The sequence below is a fragment of the Cynocephalus volans genome, chromosome 4, assembly GCF_027409185.1.
Source record: "Cynocephalus volans isolate mCynVol1 chromosome 4, mCynVol1.pri, whole genome shotgun sequence".
NCBI classification, from domain to species: Eukaryota; Metazoa; Chordata; class Mammalia; order Dermoptera; family Cynocephalidae; genus Cynocephalus; species Cynocephalus volans.
This window is the reverse complement of record NC_084463.1, coordinates 119,801,289-119,820,052: the sequence shown is the minus strand read 5'-3', so window position 1 is coordinate 119,820,052 and position 18,764 is coordinate 119,801,289. Positions and strand designations below refer to the sequence as shown.

General features: G+C 42.5%; 1 protein-coding gene across 3 annotated transcripts in view; it reads right to left on the bottom strand.

Annotated features, from left to right (window-relative positions):
• Positions 1-18,764, bottom strand: part of NAV2 (neuron navigator 2) — a 288,936-nt gene that overhangs the window by 41,683 nt on the left and 228,489 nt on the right. For all 3 annotated transcript variants that reach the window (XM_063095507.1, XM_063095508.1, XM_063095509.1), the window contains exons 21-27: positions 16,184-16,236; positions 11,188-11,211; positions 11,003-11,077; positions 5,980-6,063; positions 5,486-5,597; positions 4,003-4,148; positions 939-1,111 (exon numbers count right to left, since the gene is read on the bottom strand). In XM_063095507.1, coding sequence (XP_062951577.1) covers positions 939-1,111; positions 4,003-4,148; positions 5,486-5,597; positions 5,980-6,063; positions 11,003-11,077; positions 11,188-11,211; positions 16,184-16,236 — 667 coding nt within the window. The remainder of the gene's footprint in view (positions 1-938; positions 1,112-4,002; positions 4,149-5,485; positions 5,598-5,979; positions 6,064-11,002; positions 11,078-11,187; positions 11,212-16,183; positions 16,237-18,764) is intronic.

The window sequence follows — 18,764 nt, the reverse complement described above, 5'->3', positions numbered from 1 at the left end:
CGCTGCAGGAGGCTGGTGGGGACACTTTCTGAGCTGACACTTGGGTCCTACACACCCATCCCAAGACATTCCTGACCTGCTCTTGCCTCCAGAGCCTGGGCCTGTGTTTTCAGATGGGGCACAGGACTGTCTCCCTATGCCCCAATGGAGGAATGAATAGCCAACGCTCAGTGGAAATTGTGGGAGACTGGTTGGGCAACAGCGTAGGACTCTTCTCCTCTATGAAACTAGCAGCCAAGGGAAACAGCACCTAGATAATGCTAAGTGAGTAAATGCAAGTCTCATTGAGCACAGCCAGCTGTGTTCCTGAAGAGATCTGTACAAATTGACTCAAAGTAAATTCACTAGGGGAGTTCATGGTGATGAGTCAGTTGACAAAATACAGAATCCTTTGGTAAGAGAATCGTCAATGAATCTTTCCATTTTTTAAAACTTCTAATTTCTATGTTCTATGAGTCAAAACCAAATTTTGATCAAAGAAGAAAAGTACAACCTAAGTCTTGTCACGCCAGATGAACCAGAATTTTGGCACAAATTGCCAACACTCATAACACCATCTCCTCTATCACAGCAAAATGGTTCTGGCTCTTTTATATCCATTTATCTTGTTCAATCCTTAGGACAGGATAAGTAGATAATAACCATTATCCAAATGGACATATAAAGAAATGGAAACAGAGAGATTAAGCAACTTGCTTAAGGCCAGCCACCTAATTATGGACACTGTCACCACCAGAACTGAAATCTAAGTTTCCTTTCCCTTTCAGCCTTCCCAGTCCTAAATCACTGAAAGAACATGAACAGTCCTATTAAATCAAAACATAAAGGGTCCCAAGGAGCAGATGCACCATAAGAGGACCCCAAGCCATTGCTACTGGAGAGTTCTTAAGAAGCCAGAGATGTCACCTGACCAGGGTGACTCCCAAAGACAGACTTACAGAGAATTGGAGTGAGAATTCCTCAGCAGTGGAGTGGAGCCCGTGGACCCATTGTGTGGCAACTTTGGCGATGAAGGCAAAGAAGAGTCCGTCATCTCCTCAATGTCTGAATGAGAGGACGCCGACTTGGGGGACCTCTTCTTCCCGAAAGCTTGCTTGAAGGAGCTGCGTAACTGAATATACAGACCGTCAACCCTGCAGGGGCTGCAAAAATGCTTAGGCCTTGGCTAACAAAGACATGCACACAAAAGAGCGATTAATTCTCCCACGTTTTCACCCCCCAGTGGAAAAAGTTTCCCAACAGCTCTCTTGAATCAGTGCATTAAGAGAAAAAGAGTTATCTGGTGCTGACAGCTCAAAGGACTGGACCTGTGGATAACATTCCATGCCTACTCTTGGTTCAAGACTAGATGCCAACAGCAAGACAGAGCCTGGCTCAGCAGATGGGTGTCAGGAAGACGAGGTGGCACAGCAACAAAGCGGGGTGCTCAGACATGGTGACGGATGCGGATGGGGTTAGTCATATCAATGGATGGGTTAGCTTGGTATCTGAGATTAAAGTTGTGGTCTTGCTTACCTCATTGACCTGCCAGAGAAAACGCAAGCAAAAATGGGGAAGGGGAAGGAAAAAAGACAATTTTTAACAGAGAAAGCCAGTGACAGGAAAAGCTTTGGACTTTTCAGACACAACATGGCTCATAATAAACACCACACACAGAGGAGGTTGCCAGTAGGAACACAAATCCTTCAAAACATTGGGGGCATCTTCCTTCATCATAAAAGGAAAGGACTAGCAGGTTGGGGAGTCCCTTACCATCCAAGTTCTTCCAGCTTCTCTCTGTCTGGTTGAAATGGCTGTCCCCACCCTCCAGAGCATCCTAACCTTTTCTTGCTTCTTTCAGCCATCTCTCTATACATTAATTGGGAGGGGAGGGACATGTCTTCTTTTCTGAGCAATGCCTTGCTGTTACATTGGTCTCACATGGCTGTATGGATCTTTGATGTATCTACTTGGGAGTTCTTGCTGCTCTTCTATACAAAAAGATAATCTGATAAGCAGGAAATGAGCCATCTCACTTGCCACTCAAAAAATGGGTAGGTTTTTAAAGAAATTTATTAGCCATATTGGGGAAAAGGGACTGGGATATCACAATTTCCCCAAATGATGAGATGGACCTGAAAATTCTAATGAGAACATAAAGAATTAAATACAATGTCTTCTCTGAAAGCCATGAGCACCGTGTACTTTTCTAGGCCAAAAATAATGTTTCATCTTAGGAAAAGGTCTTTTAAAAAGTAATTTTCGGGGCCAGCCCATGGCTCACTTGGGAGAGTGTGGTGCTGATAACACCAAGGCCACGGGTTCGGATCCCTATATAGGGATGGCCAGTTAGCTCAAATTGGGAGAGCGTGGTGCTGATAACACCAAGTCAAGGGTTAAGATCCCCTTACCGGTCATCTTTAAAAAAAAAAAAAAAAAAAGTAATTTTCTTTTTTTTAAGTCTTTTCTCCTTTTGAAAACATATTTTAGGGGCTAGCCATTGAGAATTCAGAAAACGGGCCATTCTGGAAATTGATGAGATTTTTCTACAACAATGTGTTTCATCCATGACAAACTGTGTGTCCAGCTGGTGGGTGAATCTAGATCCCATTTGCTCCTTCTGATCATATCTCCAGAGAGTAGGCACAGAAACAGAAGGATCTGGCGCACAAGCCAACAACCTAAATCCTTGCCTCTACCTCTGCTAAAATAAATGCTAGGTATAAGAGGAGATTACAAAGATTAGACAAAATTAAGCTTTTGGATTAACTGAGGATGCCAATTATCTCCATCCTCCCTGATTTCACTGATAAGCAAAAGTTGTCTTCAAGAAAACATAAACAAGTTTTATTTCTTGAACTGAAGAAAATGGATAACCATTATTTGACATGGAAAATAATTCCCTCTCATCACTTTGATCAGACCATATTTATGAATCGCACAGTAAAGATGGCAACATGAGTTAATCCTATCTGCTTAGTCACAGCAAATGAGTCGACCAAAATCCATCAGTAAGTTAAAGAAAAAATTTAATCAGAATGACGAAAGGGTCACACGGAATTAGCCTTTCAGCCTTCTCCAGTGCAAGTCATCAATAATCAAAATTATGAAATCCCTACCTCTTCTATCGCTAGACCTCGCCACCCATCCAAGATGACACAAAATGAATGAAAAGTGTATGGAATGAGGACACTGAAGCTACTATGAAAACACAATGGCATCAGCACTGACAAAGGAGGCCCTTTGAACACCGGCCAACTTCAGATCAACGTGGGACATTTCTGCACTGAAGACAAGGAGCATCAGATACCAGTCAGAGCTCCGCAGCCTCAATGGCAGAACTAAAAACTGGGCGGGGAGAGGGTGGTGGAACTTCCCCAGGACAGCGGGCAAAACTGTTCAAGACACCACTGTACAAAAACTCAAGCAGCTCATTGGAATCATGGAAACATGGAGAAACACCACAGTGGAGACTGATTCTATTAAATTTGCCCAGTACAGTCCCCAGTTTAGAGCCACTCGCTAACTCCTAACACTGAGATTATGAAACTTTTATTTACAGAACACGGTCAGAAAATTTTTGAAGAGAAGGTTGGTTTTATGCTATCCAAGGCAATTGTATAAATAAAAAGATAAAGATTATAATTAATGATGGAATAACTAGTGATATGTGCTTAAAAAATACTTTGGAATGAACTAAGAAGAAACCACTTAAGAGTAACTTTGTTCTAGTACCTGAAATTTTGTGGCCACAATATAATGAGGAAGAAATGACACATATATGAAATGAAAGACAAGTACTTCACATAAAGTCTCATGGAAGAGAAAAACTACAAAGTGGTGGAGATTCTATTAACTTTAGTGTTTTGCTGAGCACAACACTGATTTTACTAAAAACCCCAAACTGTTTCCTTGAATCTACCCTCAAAGGTCTGTGTTCTGAGGTTAAGAGCTAGCCTGGGCTTTATCTGGAGGGACACTCTGTGTCAGGCGGTCCCCAGGAGTCTTTGGCTGTACACTCACCCAGTTCTTCCTCTTCTTTTTCTTGGAGTCACTCTCTATGTTGCTGCCCACACTGGAGTGGCTAGTGGCACTGTTGATGCTGGACACACTGTCGGAGGAGTGCTGCCTGCGGATGCGGAGGTCTGCAGACTGGGTGGTGCCATTGCCTGGAGACCAAGGCAGGGTCGGATCAGCAGCTGCTGACTTGATCCCAATCCTTTGTCCGAGAGAATGGCCTTTAAACCGAAACCCACACACCCAAGGACCTACTAGGTATTTTCCATTTAGACAGCAATTTTTTTCCTCAATGCTGGTTTTAAATCCTTGAGTAGGTGGGTGTGATGTCCTCTTTGGTCAATTAAACGAGGCCTATCACTCCCCACTTTACAAAAGGGAAGTCAAAGGAAGTTTAGGGAGAATTTCCCCAACACCAGCTCTCTTAAGCTTCAGATAGGCACAAGAATGTGTTTTTGAACAGGGCAAAAGTCATCTTTGTTGTTAGCCCGTTCTCTCCCCTGCTGTCTGGGCTTTTGCCGCATCGGCTTTCTTCCAGTCCCTGGAAGGCCCCACTCACCTCAGGGCCCTTGCATGGCAGCTCTTTTCCCTCAACTCTATCTGGCCAGCTCTTGCTAATAATCCTTCTTATTTCAACTCTATCATTAGAAGGCCCAATATGCGAAAGAACAATGATACTGAAAATAACAGTGCTATACAAAATCAAGTTTGCAGACAGGTTTCCTCATGAAGATGGAACTACACCTGTAAGTCTAGTCTTTAAGAGCACTGGTTTTAGAGTCAGACCAACTCAGATTCTAGTCCCACTTCTGTTTCTTACTACTCTCTAACCTTAGAAACTGACTCTCATCTCTGAAACTCAGTGTTCTCATCAGTACCCTGAGGAAAGGACCAGTGTCACAGTCATACGGTTGTCATGGAAGAAAACTAAAGATAGCTAAAGAATTAAAACACTTAGCACAGTGCTTAGAACACAGGAAGTGTTCCCTAAATGCTGGCTATCAATATTACTTCTATTATTCATATTATTATTACTGTTAATATTGTTATTGCAGGACATAACTCACCTGCACACCCACATATTTTTTAAACCCCAGCTAAGACACACAAGGACGAAGCTATTCACTCAGAAATGTTTTCCTGGACAAATAGGAGATGAACCCATTTCAGCTTATCCCATAGAAGCATGTAAATATCAAAGTGTTAGTGAAGTTAAGGGCTATAAAACACCCTGACACTCTGCCAATAGAAGTATATTTTCTTCCATTCCTGAGATACATCAGAGAAGAGGATGAACTACAGTAGCTGTCTTCATAGAGGCCAGAAGTAACGAGATTACGAGCGTTTGCCTTTGGGATCTGCTGGACTGACATGAGCTGGATTACACAGCCACCCACCATCTAGCCGGGAAGTTGCATCATACATTGTCAGGGGAGGGTTCCTAAAGGCAGGCTGGTCGTTTGTCTAAAGGCTGTTTCTCCTATGTTACCTTTGCAGTTGAGCTCCGGTGTGTTAATTACTCCATTAATGGCAGCCTGGGCAGCTGCGTTCTGTTTCTTTAACAGCTCAATGGTTTTTCTTAACTCATTCAGTTCTGAATCCTGAACAGAAAGAAGCATTGGTCATCCTAAAATCATTCTGTAAAGAGTTGGACAGCAGTACAACTTAGCTTCAACAGGGGAGGGTAGAGAATGAAGGAGTTCAACAAAACCTATCTCATATATTAAGTTGGATCAATTTTCAACAGGCATAAATGCACTCATAAAAGGAGTGGAACATGACTACGAGATCCGTCACTGATGCCGTTACCATCATTCAATCTAAGTCACATTTTCACTCAACAGACCTACTCTTTTTAATTAAATTTTAATGGTTCAAGAAGTACATTAAAATCTATACAATGATCTGAAATGAAAGAGAACAGTATTTTTATGTTTGTTGTTAACCTCAAGCAGGGAGAAAAAAGCATGCTTTCTGATTTACCTTCTGCTCAGCTGTCATGGTCAAACTCTGGAGCCTGATTGTCATGTTCCCAAGACTTTGTTCAAAGGCTGCCACGAGGTGAGCCTGGAGGGGTAGACACGGCCTCGGTTATCATACCTTGCAAGGCAAGAGTACCTAGGTGCTGCTGAGTCTTAAAGACGGAAATCCTCATTGGGGCCACTTGATCTAGTCCCTGCCTGCTTCTTCAGCATCCTATTGAATCCCACTCCCCACCATTCTTTGAGATCCAGGTACTCCTTTCACTTGTTCAAACCCTGTGTTCCTTCCCACCTTAAGGACACTGTTCATCCTTCCTCCTCTGCCTGGAATGCTCTTTCCCCACCCACTCCCTGCTCCCTGCTTAACTAACTTTTACATGTCTATCTCAAGAGCTCTCAGCTCAGGTCTTCATGACATTCCCAGCCTGGGTTGGTTTCTTCATATTCCTTCTCACAAGCACCTGTACTTCTGACATGTGCTTTGTGATATCATAGTTAAAAATACATGTAGTCTTGTGATTGCTGATTGATGTCTCTGTCCTCTACTACAGTACAGGATTATCTTCTGTTCACCAAGCGCCAAAATCATAGTAGAGGCTCATATTAAGCATGTTTGTAAAATGAATGGACAAAGTGGCTGGCACATTTTGCTTGTTATAATACTGTAACAAAAAGCCATGAAAAAGCCATCTGCTACCTCCTTGGAGAAACCTCCAGTTCCCCCAAGGAGTTATGATGTATCCACAGGCTCCCAAGCACTTGTTAGCACATGACATCAGATGTGACTTTATTTTATATATTAAAGAATTTTATATATATAAGAATTTTTTTTACATGCTGCCAATTTTAATGAAAACAGGTGTCCAATTTTCAGAGATGTTAAAATGTGAAAAAAAAAAGTGTATCTTAGAATTGAGAAATGTGTTTTCCTGCTTGCCCCATTCTCTGCAACTCTCTTCAAGGGCAAGAGGTAACTTTGTATCCCAACACGAAGCCATCTGCCTGGGACACAGAGCAGTAGGTGAAATGTTGGTTGGTTGAATGAGGATCCTGGTAATGTCATCAAAATCAGGAATAAAGAATGGACGCTTTTCAAACAGTCATGCTAAGGAATTTTCAGCAATCAAATTAAGAATCTGTTAGTTAGCTAGGATCCTCTAACCTCTCAACTCTACTTGTATAAATGGAACAGCAGCATGTCCTACAGTTAGAGCAACTGGGCAGCAGATGACATGGACCACTAGACTGTGCACTTGATGAGGGCTGACCATGTCTAGCTTGCTCACTCCTGTGTCCCCACTGCTGGTTCAAAGCAGCCACGTGATAAATGTGTGTTGGGTGAGCAATTAAAGAATTAAAAGAAAAGCACTTAGATGAAGGAGGCAATGTGGCATGGGGAAGGGAATAGGATTTAAGAGTCAGGTCTTGGGCCGAGCCCATGGCACACTTGGGAGAGTGCAGCGCTGGGAGCGCGGCGACGCTCCCACCCCCACCGCCGCTGGTTCAGATCCTATATAGGAATGGCCGGTGCACTCACTGGCTGAGTGCCGGTCACGAAAAAGACAAAAAAAAAAAAAAAAGAGTCAGGTCTTCAGCTCTCATCCTAGTTCCTTCTGATTATCCATAATGCTGAGCAAGTCATCTACTCCTAATGACCTCAGTTTCTTTATCTATGAAATGGGAACAATATTTATTTTCCTCCCAGGGTTATTTTGAGCATTAAATGAAACAAGGTAGGTGAAAATGGTCTACGAACTGTGGAGGAATTGCAAAACACAGGAATAAATGGGCACTGTGGGGGGAAGAAAGAGGTTTGGGAATGAGAAAGTAACAAAAGAAACTATGAGAGGAGATGTATTACCTGAGAACACAGGTGTAGGGAGGGGGAGTAGATACACAGAGGCTACAGGAAGGATGAGAAGGAGGGGATACTTGGGGAGAGTCTTGGAAGAAGTAAAACTTGACCATGCTGTAATATTCTAGAAGAAAAGATGACTGGTACACACAGTGAAGAATAAAAGCCGGATAACAAAAGAGGGAGGGGACAGGAGGGGAGAAAGCTTTGCTCTGGCTGTGAGGAAGGTCAGTGACATTTCAATCTAAGGAGAGATCTGAGGATTGAATCAGAGGCTTCAGTTACTAGACTTCATCAAGCAGGGATGGTCAAGGCTAAGACATCTCTAGATTCAGCTGTTGGCAGGAGCAGGACCACCTGCAATAGAAATGTTAAGTGGAATAGCTAGTTTCTTTCTGATTGCACTCCCTCTATTAAAAATACAGAAAATGCCTCTGCATTTTAAAATAGAGATATGCTTAGTTTGCCCTGGAGAATGTGGCAAAACCAAAGCCAATCAATTCAAAACAGTCACACAGTGGATGAAGGACCAGGCCAGGACATGGATTTCTAAAAGAACGTCTGCTATCCTTGCATTGCAAAGGAATGACAAAGTTACATTTAAATGATTGCATTTCCATTTGTTCCAATTCTGCATTTGATTGCCACCCGTGATTCCAGTTGTGGGCATGCATATTTTCTATTTCATTAAAAACAAAAACAAAAACCTGACCCCATGAAGACTGCTACTGAGAAAGCGTTTCTGCAAGCTCAAAAAGAAACAGCATTTATCCTGCAGAACCCAAGGAACTCATTCTGCTGGCAAGTGGAAGGGCTGCCTTTGTGTCATGAGCGCAACTATGAACATACAGACTGGAGAGGCCGACCCAAGCCTGGTTCTGAGCCACACAACAGCCCTCTCATCGAGCGCCGTTCTCACATTCCCAGGGAAAACAAACATGAGGGGTATAAAAACACCCGAGGAAGGTGGCTTTGAGTAGTCTGTCCTAGAAAAACAAACACAGCTTGGTCTATGAGAAAGATGGCAGACAATAAAACACGTTAGCACTGACGTGTGTGGTAAGACTAAATATTTACTTTAAAACAATATTGGATTCAAGGCTATTATGAGGAGCAAAACACACGTATAAAATAATATAAGGGATCTCACTCTGACTCTTCTGGAACAGACAGTAAAGTTCCAAATGGCCCAGTGTAAGGCTCCTTGTAGTAACACAAGGTCACTGGAGGAATTAACTCAAGTTCACTGATAAGTAAATTGTTTACCATTTGTTGATCAGTAAAGAGCAGCAATTGATGGCTGTAATTCTTAACTAGGAGAGTAGCTCAGAATCACTTGGGAGGGGGTTGCTGTCAAATCTCACATGTTTGATTATGCCCAGAAGACCCTGGCTCACTGGGTATAGAGTATGTTCTGGGTTCAAATGCACCCATCTGCTTATCCAGATGAAGAATCTAACTTCAGAATACCTCAGCTGTGTTTCTGAATAGGATCTAAGCCTCAGAATTCAGTTCTCACTCATGTCAATTTCTAATGTTCTTTTGATAGCATTACGGATGGTAAAAGAGGTGATGAAAATAAAGGATTACAAAACACACAGTGGCCTAGTATGTTAGGGTCTTGAAATAAATCAAAGATTTCCAGAAATATCAGAGAACTTAGGAGACTGAATAATATGGGGGGCAGCTGCCATTTACTGAGATGGTAACTAAGGTCAAGCACTGTGCTGGGTATTTCATGGGCAGATTTTAAAAAGAAATGGTTTTCTTGAGTAGACTCAGGTGCAAGCTGGGAATTACCAGTGCAAAAACTCCAGGTAAATGATTAATTTGGAGTATTGACTCAGTTTCCTAATCAAAGGAAGACAACCTTTTGAAGTTGCTCTCCATTTTAACAGCACCAGGGTCACGCAGGTTGCTTTCTGACAGGTTTGAACACATTTATGTGTGGTCTCAGGCTGGGCTGTGAACTGGGCATTTTGACACCTTCCAATACCTCAGGCTCTGCCTCTGGCGCTTCAGCCCTCACCAGGCCACAGGTCTGCAGCAGGGCTCCTTTATAGACTGGGCTGATGGGGTAGGAGACCCCTGCCTCTACTCTGACTCCTCTAATCTTCTCTCCATACCAGTCAGGAAGCTTCCTAAAGAGTAAACGAGACCACCTCGCTGCTTGTTTAAAACTCACTGATGGGCTCTAACTTCAGGAAGAAGTTCAAACTCTTAGCCTAACAGCTCAGACAATGTGTTCGGACCCTTGCCTTCCTCTGATGCCTTTTTCCTTCCCATTTTCTTTTCCTCCCCACCCCTGCCTTTCCCCTACATCCAAGCCCATAGACTCTAATGACATCTAGCTACTTATAGTTCCAAGTGCACCAAGATCTTTCACCTTGGCCTTTACACAAGCTATTATTCCCTTTGGTTAGAATACTGTCCTCCTCATGCATCCTCCCCTACACAGCACCCATCAAATGTCACCTCCTCCATGAAGTCCTTCCCAATCCCCCCTCCCACGGAGACTGATTTGGGTGTTCCTCCTATCTATTCCCACAACCTCCTCCCTTTATCTCTATCATGTCACAGCAAATGTTTGTCTTATCTCCACTGTACCAGAGATGAATGCTAAGACGACAGTGACTATGCTTGCTTTGCTGTTGAACCCACAGTGCCTGGGGCATAGCTGGCACTCAAACAGTTGTTGAATTGAATGCTGGTTGGCAGTGTCTCCTGAGCATGGAATCGTGTATATTATAATCACAGAGCAGCTGGCTATTTATTATGGAGTCCCAAATTTCTTTTTTTTTTCTTCCCCCTTTCTTTCTTTTTTGTTTTTCCCTTAAGATCAAAATTTTCAGAAAGGGGAAGCTACAGGAAATTAACGTTTCAATGAGCACTTAATGTATCACAAGCAACAGCTCTAAGAGGTAAGTGTTATCACCCCCATTGTACAAATGAACAAACACAGGCTCAGAGGTTAAAGAACTTGCCCAAATTCATGGAGCCAATAAGTGTCAGAACTGACATTCACACCCATGACGCTAGGGCTTGTGTCGTTTTTATTACAGTGTGTCACTTCTATAGTGTTCGGACACAGGAGGTACTAAGGCAATGCTCAGAAGGCAGGAATGGTGGCCTCCTGTCCCAGTGCCTACCACCCTGTGCCTGTACTTACATTTGCTGTCAGCTGAGTGGTCAAAGCTGACACCTTCTCCTGGGAGGCATCTAGTTCCCGCCGCAGTTTGCGAATCTAAAGAAGACAAGGGACAGAGTTACTTGCTTTGTGAGCCCATTTCCAGGTTGAGCTGGTTAAAATAATTGATAATAGTGAAGAAATCCAACCAGCAAACTGTTCCTTACCTCTGACTGGCATTTTTCTTCTGGCTGCAAAGAAAACAAAAGGGAAATTAGACCAGTTGAGGAACAAAGAATAGTGTAGTCCAGCCTATGGGGAACATGATATTTGGATATTTATAGCAGTCTGGAAGATTTATTAGTTTCTTTTCGGTATATTTCTCTAGATAAACTTTTCCAATTAAATGAACCCATCAGAAAGGCCAAATACAAATAGCATATTATTTTAAGAAATTAAGAGGAATTAGGACACCACTCTGGCTGCTCTGGTTGTGAGGAGCCATGCTAGCCACTGTGTTGATGGTGACGGGGTAAGGTGCTCAGGAGAAGGTATGTGGTGAGAATGGCACAAGCCATACTTAGCAAACAGAAATACCAGACTATCAATTAAATTTGAATAGTTTTTTTAGTCTAAGTATGTCCTGTGCAATGCTGGGGATATACTTATACTAAATAATTATTTGTTTAATCTGAATTTCAAATTTAATTGGGTCTTCTGTATTTTATTTGGCAATTCTATCCAGGCAGGAAGGAGGACTGCTTCCAAGTTAATTCTGCCCCATTTAATCCCTCCCTCTCACCTCCCTAGGGCACAGCAGGAGCAGAAAGCAGCAGGGAAGGAAATTCTCAAGGTGAGGGGGGCTGGGATCCCCTATCAGCCAGCCTAGTAGCTCCACAGGCTGTGAGGATAGATGTGGCCTTCATCCTGCTGCTACCCCACCTCGAATCCCCCAGTTACCCATGACCCTGGGGAGTAAGGGTGAATCCCATGGCCCTTACTGACAGAGACTTCTGTGCTAGCTGTCCATGGTGACATAGGTACCTGACAGTCAGAAGCTACAAGACTATCTCCTCCTACATGGGGTGGGAGAACCTGCTGCAGGATGAACCTTTCTTTCCCTACTCTGGTTCCTATGGGGACCCATAAAGAAGAACCCACTGCCTTTCCTGGAAATGTTGGAAGTGTTCCTGCCCTTCTCTCCACCCACCACCACAATATCCCCAGGGGTGGTGGAGTGACTTGGGTGTAGGTGAGTGGACATCAGTAAGGACCCTATTCTGTCTTTTGGTCCCCACTGAGTGTCCTAATCCAATTTTATTAGTGATAAACCCATTATTTTTAAAGATCAGCATCTGTCTCTGGTGACTACTCTATTGGTTTAGAATACAAAGGGGTCTGATTTATTAGTCCCTGCAGACCCCATGCGCATCAGCTGGAGCAGGTGGGCAGCTGTATCCTGTCTGATCACTCTTCACCCCTGCTCCCCACTGTCCTCCCTCCTGATCCTGTCCAAGAGCCCCTTTCCTCCAGGCTGGTTCCTAACAGCAGCAACTAATTTTTGAGTACAGGGGGCCAAATCATTTAATCCTTACAGTAACTCCATAAAGTAGGTTGGTCTGTATTCCTTCTGAGGTTCAGAGAGGTTAAGTGTCTTGCCTAAAGTCACACAGATGAACAATCTCCTTATCTAAGAAATGCTTTCAGGAGAAGGCTGGAAGATGTCCTCAGGGCTCACTCTTCCCTCCCAGATAATATTCTTCCACCCCTGTCTGTCTGTCCATGCCTCTGTCCATCCATCCATCCCCACTACCACCACCTATCAAATATTTATTGATTTTCTACTTACATGCCAAACACTGTTTTAAGAATGCAGGATACAGCTGTGAACACCAGAGTACTGACCTCATTTTGCTCATATTCTGGTTACAGTAACTAGCATTTATTGAATGCTTTCCATGTGCCAGAGACTATTCCAAGCACTTTACATTCATTATTCATTTAATCCTTATAACAACCCTTTGAATAGGTACTAATACCATCGCCTTCTGTTTTGCATATGAAGAAATTGAGGCACAGAGACGTTAAGTCCATGGTCACATGGTAGAGCTGGGATTGGATCCAAGGTAGTTTGGCTCCAGAGCCTATGATCTTACCCAATACACCCTCCTGCTCTTTGACCATAGCTATATTCTCATGGAGACTTTCCAGAAAGAAGGTCCCTGACTTCTGAGTCTGATCCAAAGGAGAGAAGTTTATGGTGAGACTGTCACAGCTAGTTAACACTAACATGAGGCTGAACCACCCATACAGGACGAGTCTTCTAAATACTTCTGTCAACAGGCCTTAATAGTGCTTCCCCATGCCTCTGCCACTGTCTGTCATTGTGCCCACCTGTCTCTGGGTTGGGCCCCCATTCTCAAAAGCAGCCTGGGGAAATCATGTGCTTTGTATCTTGCCCCCAGCTGTTGCTGCTCTTCTGTACATCTGGGAACCCTATGTGAAGTTGCAGGCCTCCATCCACCCAACATTTCCCTGGAGAGCTCAACTGCTGCTCCCAATCAACCAGGAAAGCAAACCTGATGCCAGATGTGGCCTCTTAGATTTTCTCTACTCTAAGGGCTGGCCATGACTTCCTCTTGGCAATTATTTAGCATCAGGTTGCCTTCTCTTTCATTTGTAATTAACATCACAGACACATTTCAGGCAGAACGAGCATTCTTAAAAATCCAAGAATTACAGAGATTTCAAGGAAAGAACCTACTGGTATAGAATGAGAGTCTTTAAAACGTTCACCTACTAAGTAGACTCCTTCGTCTGGGTCTGTGGCAACATAAGAGACCCCAAAGATCTCTTTTTAGACAACAAATACTTGTTAACCTTAACATTTACAAAGGTTCCTGAGAATCTGCTTCAGAATTTTATCATAACATCAGTTAATTAGAGCATGGTGCTGATAACCAAGGTCAAGGGTTCAGATCTCTGTATCAGCCAACAACAAAAAAAACCAAAACCAAAAACAAAAACAAAAATTTGTCATCACCAAAAAGCTCATAATAGATAAGAGACAACACATCAGTGCTAGATGGTAGCAGAGTCTAGCCAGACTTGCAGTTTTTCTTGGAATTAATAGGCTATTATTCTAGCATGAAAACATTCAGATGTTAGGCTATTTTTTAAAAGTCTGCAAAAAGTAACCTGTATTTTCAGAGAAGCACATATAAGGACAGTAAATGGGAAGCTTTGACTTCATGACTCATGGAATGTCAGAGATTGTGGGGACCTCAGACCACCAGCTTGTTCAGCTTCCTGACCCTGAGGGCAAAACTGAGACACACCCTGAAAAACAGGGTGATTTGTCTGGTAACAAAGTGAGAAAAAATAAGATTAGACTTTGGGTCTCCTGCTATCCAGATGAACATGAAATTAAAAATTATTATTATTAGATCTTTGATAATTTGTTGAACTTACATCAACTAAGGACGGACAATTTAAATTTCATGAAAATACCATCTTCATGTCCACATACCCAGAACAGCAGCTACTGGAAGAGATGCCTTCACTATAGGCACTCCAGTGGTTGGCATGAAGGGGGTGCCCCAGGAATTGCATGTGACTGTTTCCTAGATCTGAATACCCACAGGTGGAAAAGCTCATGCTCTTTCCCTTCCATTTTCGCTTTTCTGAGAAGGGCCCACCCCTCTCTGTGTTGGCAGAAACCCCTGGGAATGCCACTGGGAAAATATGGGCCTGGGGCACTAAAACGTCTGCTGTGGCTGCTCTGTACCAACCCTGGGAAATTAGAGTCCCAAGTCCCTGGGTGTCCTCTGCTGCCTCTGGCTTCCTCGTTCAGTAGCAGGCTGCTTTCTCCCCTAACCCCTATTCTTGGGGCTTAATCCAGAGCCTGTCATATACATGGTGCCAGTAAATACTGTTGAAGAAGTAAATTTAGGTTTGAAAGTACCATCCTTGATACCCATATACCAGACTTTATTTCTAGAAGAAAGTACTTACTTTATCCACTGGCTGATAGCTGAAAGGCCATTTTTATGCTTTCTTAGTAGATAAGTAGAACCCTCCCCAACAGTACCCCATATAAAGTCTTTAAAAGGAAAGCCACAGAAAAAAATTTTTTAAAGAAATAAAAACCAGGACCTGGTGATGAAATTTCAGATGAGATGATTAGCTGAGGAAAGGGGAATTTTGAAGCTATGGGGGTGAAGTGAGTAAGAACAGAAGCAAGAGTTTCTAGGTCTCTCAAAGCAGACCATGGCAGCAATCACTGAAGTCTGTGGCTCACTACAAGCCTGAGAAAGAGCAATCAAGCCCTGGTTTCTTTAACTTAATTCTGAGCTGGCTTCTTACTTTCAAGGGGCTATACACAGTTTACCCTGCTATACAGCACAGAAACCTGGCCTCGTCAAAACCCGAATTATTAAAACATTCATTTTTCCTGGAATTCAGGGCTAAAGAATTTCTAATCTACAATTAAAGTGATTTTTTTTCTGTAGAAATTCCAAAATTAACATTTTTAAAATAAATAATATACATAGCTATAAAAAGTAAGTGCGACTGAACAAATCCAGTAGTACTGAAAATCCAAATGTATTTGATTACATTTGGCTTTTGTTTAATAAACCTCTCGATGATAGATAGCATTTAGCAGTGCTTACTCTGAGTTGTCTGTATTCTATTCATTGCTTTACATGCATTTTTTATTTTTCGATCCTATTTTTTGAACACCTACTATGTGCTGGACAATTTTCTAGCACTATGAAAAAAACAAAAAAGTCCTTGCTCTCAAGGTGTTTATACTGTAGTGAAATGTAATCTTTGTAACGCTTGATCCTCATTACAATTCTATAAAATAGAGACTGCTATTCTTTCTACATTACAGATAAAGAAACTGAGGCAGACAGAAGATTAATAAGTTGTTCAAGACCTTTTCCAAGTCGACCAGGAGGTAGCCAAGGCTTCTCACACATTCTAACTAGATACCACCCAAACCACAATATCACTTTAACAAAGCAGCCAGTTCCTGATTTATTAGTTGGTATATTATAATTAATAGCTGATTGTGTATTTCAAATCTTGTTCCCTAATTGAGTCCCTTGTAATGGAAGTGCTCTCTCTAGGAGAAATGACTATATTTTATTCTTGACACATTTGATAAAGAAAACTCCAGTTAATGATCATAGCCACATAGCATTGATTTATACTCACTGTAGAATAAATTGACGACGTGCTGGAAACCAGTGAGAGTGAGGATCCGTGAACTATTAAAATAAAAAAAGAAAAGAAAAGAAAAGGTGAATTCCACAGCTGGCTGGTATGGAATCAAAAAAGGGGGAGGGAAGGAGGAAATCAGCAATTACAGGACACTACCAGGCTCGGAATGACTTAATCTCACCTTGACCCAACCTTTCCTGGTAGGGGGATAGGTCAGCACCAAATAAGGAATAATTTGCTAAGGAAGTCACTTTTCTATTATCACATTTTTCTATGACCTACGTACTTTTTTCCTTGACTATCAAAATAATATGTTTACTGAATAAAAATTCTCAAGTACAGAGAAGTGTTAGGAAGTATATTCACTGTCATAACCTGCAGTGACTCATAATTCCACCACCCAGAGGCAATCGGATACCGTTCCAGCATAACTTTATTCCACTCTTTTTTCTAATGTATTCCTTCAGGGTTAAGATTGTGTTCCATATATATTTTATACACTGCTAGCATCTGTCACTTATATATGCAAATAGATGAACTGATTATTTTGAACCGAAGAGGCTGTTGGCCACAGTAAGCTTATTCTAAATGACCACTAGCAGAACACTGTTTAAGAAAACATATCCACTGATATATAGATTCTTTATTTGATTTCTAACAAGTCTACAAAGTGATGAGCAAGCAGTGTGCTCTTTTCTGTTTTGGACTTGTACTTTCTGACTTAGAATCATACTCCAATACCCTTAGCATCTCTTCCTGCTTCCAGCCAGAGGACACATTTTATCATTTGTTCTAATTTTAAAGCATGGTCTTTTCCAAGACTGGGTATCCTGGCTGCCTTCTCTTTCTGGAAACCAGGTTCTTAATTTTCTTGGTAATCTCTAGACAACTTGTTTGAAAGAGAGATATATTCCTGTGTTAAAACTTCACAGGCCTTTTAACTGGACACAGCTTTCCTGACCACGGGTGAAATGCCTCTACTCCCACACTGCGCAAAAGAGGGAGGCTCAGGAGTAACTCTCCACGGGTACTCAGTGGCATTCACCTACCACCCAAGAAGTGAACTCAACGTGGATTAGGGGTTGGCAGAAGCTATCCACCAAGAAGATACCTAATGAACAGCTCAACCTAACACTTGGGTACCCCTCTCCATTGTCTTTCCAGTAAACATTACCTGACCTCCCACCCTTCCTTTGTATGTTACTGTCACTCTCTGAATCCTGCCCTTCTCTCCCTAGCATGCTCTAGGATAGTACTTTGAGTCCGCCCATGCAGTTCTCCTTGTTAGTGTGCCTAGCCAGATCAGGATCAACTCAAACGGCATCTTCTCCAGATAGCCTTTCCTCATTTCCCTAATTGCCCCCTGGAGGGGCTTCCTCCTTCCTCTGAACCCACACAGCCTTTGGCTTGCCATTCTAGCACTCTTCTCTCTTAGCAGGTGCCTACTGCTCTGGGGCTGTCCCTACACCACTGCAGACATCTACCCTCCTCAGCAATGTCCTGAGTTCTAGAACTTTTCCTCCATCCTTTCTCCCTCCATGACTAATCTGACTCATGCCCCATAAAGTCAGTTTAAGGTGTTAATAGCTAATAATGCTTTCAGTGTTCATATATCCACAAATAAACAGAGACCTCCAATACTCTAACCTACTGGCCTAATGTTCCAAAGGAATAAGTCACTTCAGCTCCATGACACAGACAGTAGTGGAGAGATTATACTGGAGGCCACCTTGGTGAAGAGATGTGGGTAGCATGAAACCACTCTCCAATCATACCTGCATGACTGCCCTGCCAGAGGCCCACTCCAGGGGCCTGTATAGGGCTGCTGCATGGCCTTTGACTGCTGGAAATGGAAGGGTTTTTCTTATATTTCTACATCTCATACACATAAACTTACAAATGCAGTTTCAGCAATAACTCAGTGCAAGCTTGGGGCCACAGGCAGAGAAGAGCACATCTGGCAGGCTTAAGGTGAAGGTAATTATTTTTCTCTATAATTAACTCCTCTCATTTGTTAAATAGCAACAGTGAGGCTGTGGTCCAAAGAAAAAGATTCCTTGATTTCCAGAGTCAACCCCAAACTGAATGTGACTTGCCTGAACCATTGCAGTTGGCCCTCTTTCAAGTGAATTGAGCCAAGTCAGAGACTGGGTTATGTTGAGTGGATACTTTTGAACAACAAAATGCTTATGAGACTTACAGAGCCAAAACAGCTAAAGTATGCCATGTGATTTTCCTCCCTGTACCTCCAAAATTTTACAGCTACAAGGAACCACAGAGAATATCTAGGCCATCTCTGCCACTGAAGAAGAGGTTAAATGACTTGCTTAAGGTCACGCAGCAATTCAAGAACACAATCTGCTGACCAGAAGCGTGGAGACTCCTCTGCCCTTGAATGACCTGGTTTACAGGTTTCTGGCTTTTTTGTTTGTTTGTTTTTAAACAGCCTTTTAGTGTTTTTTAGAGTGCCTCTGATGGCACACTTGGGCTTCTCATGTACATACATACATACATATATACTTTCACACTAGTTAAAGTACTTTCTCATTTGTACTATTGTTTGGAGTAATCCTCA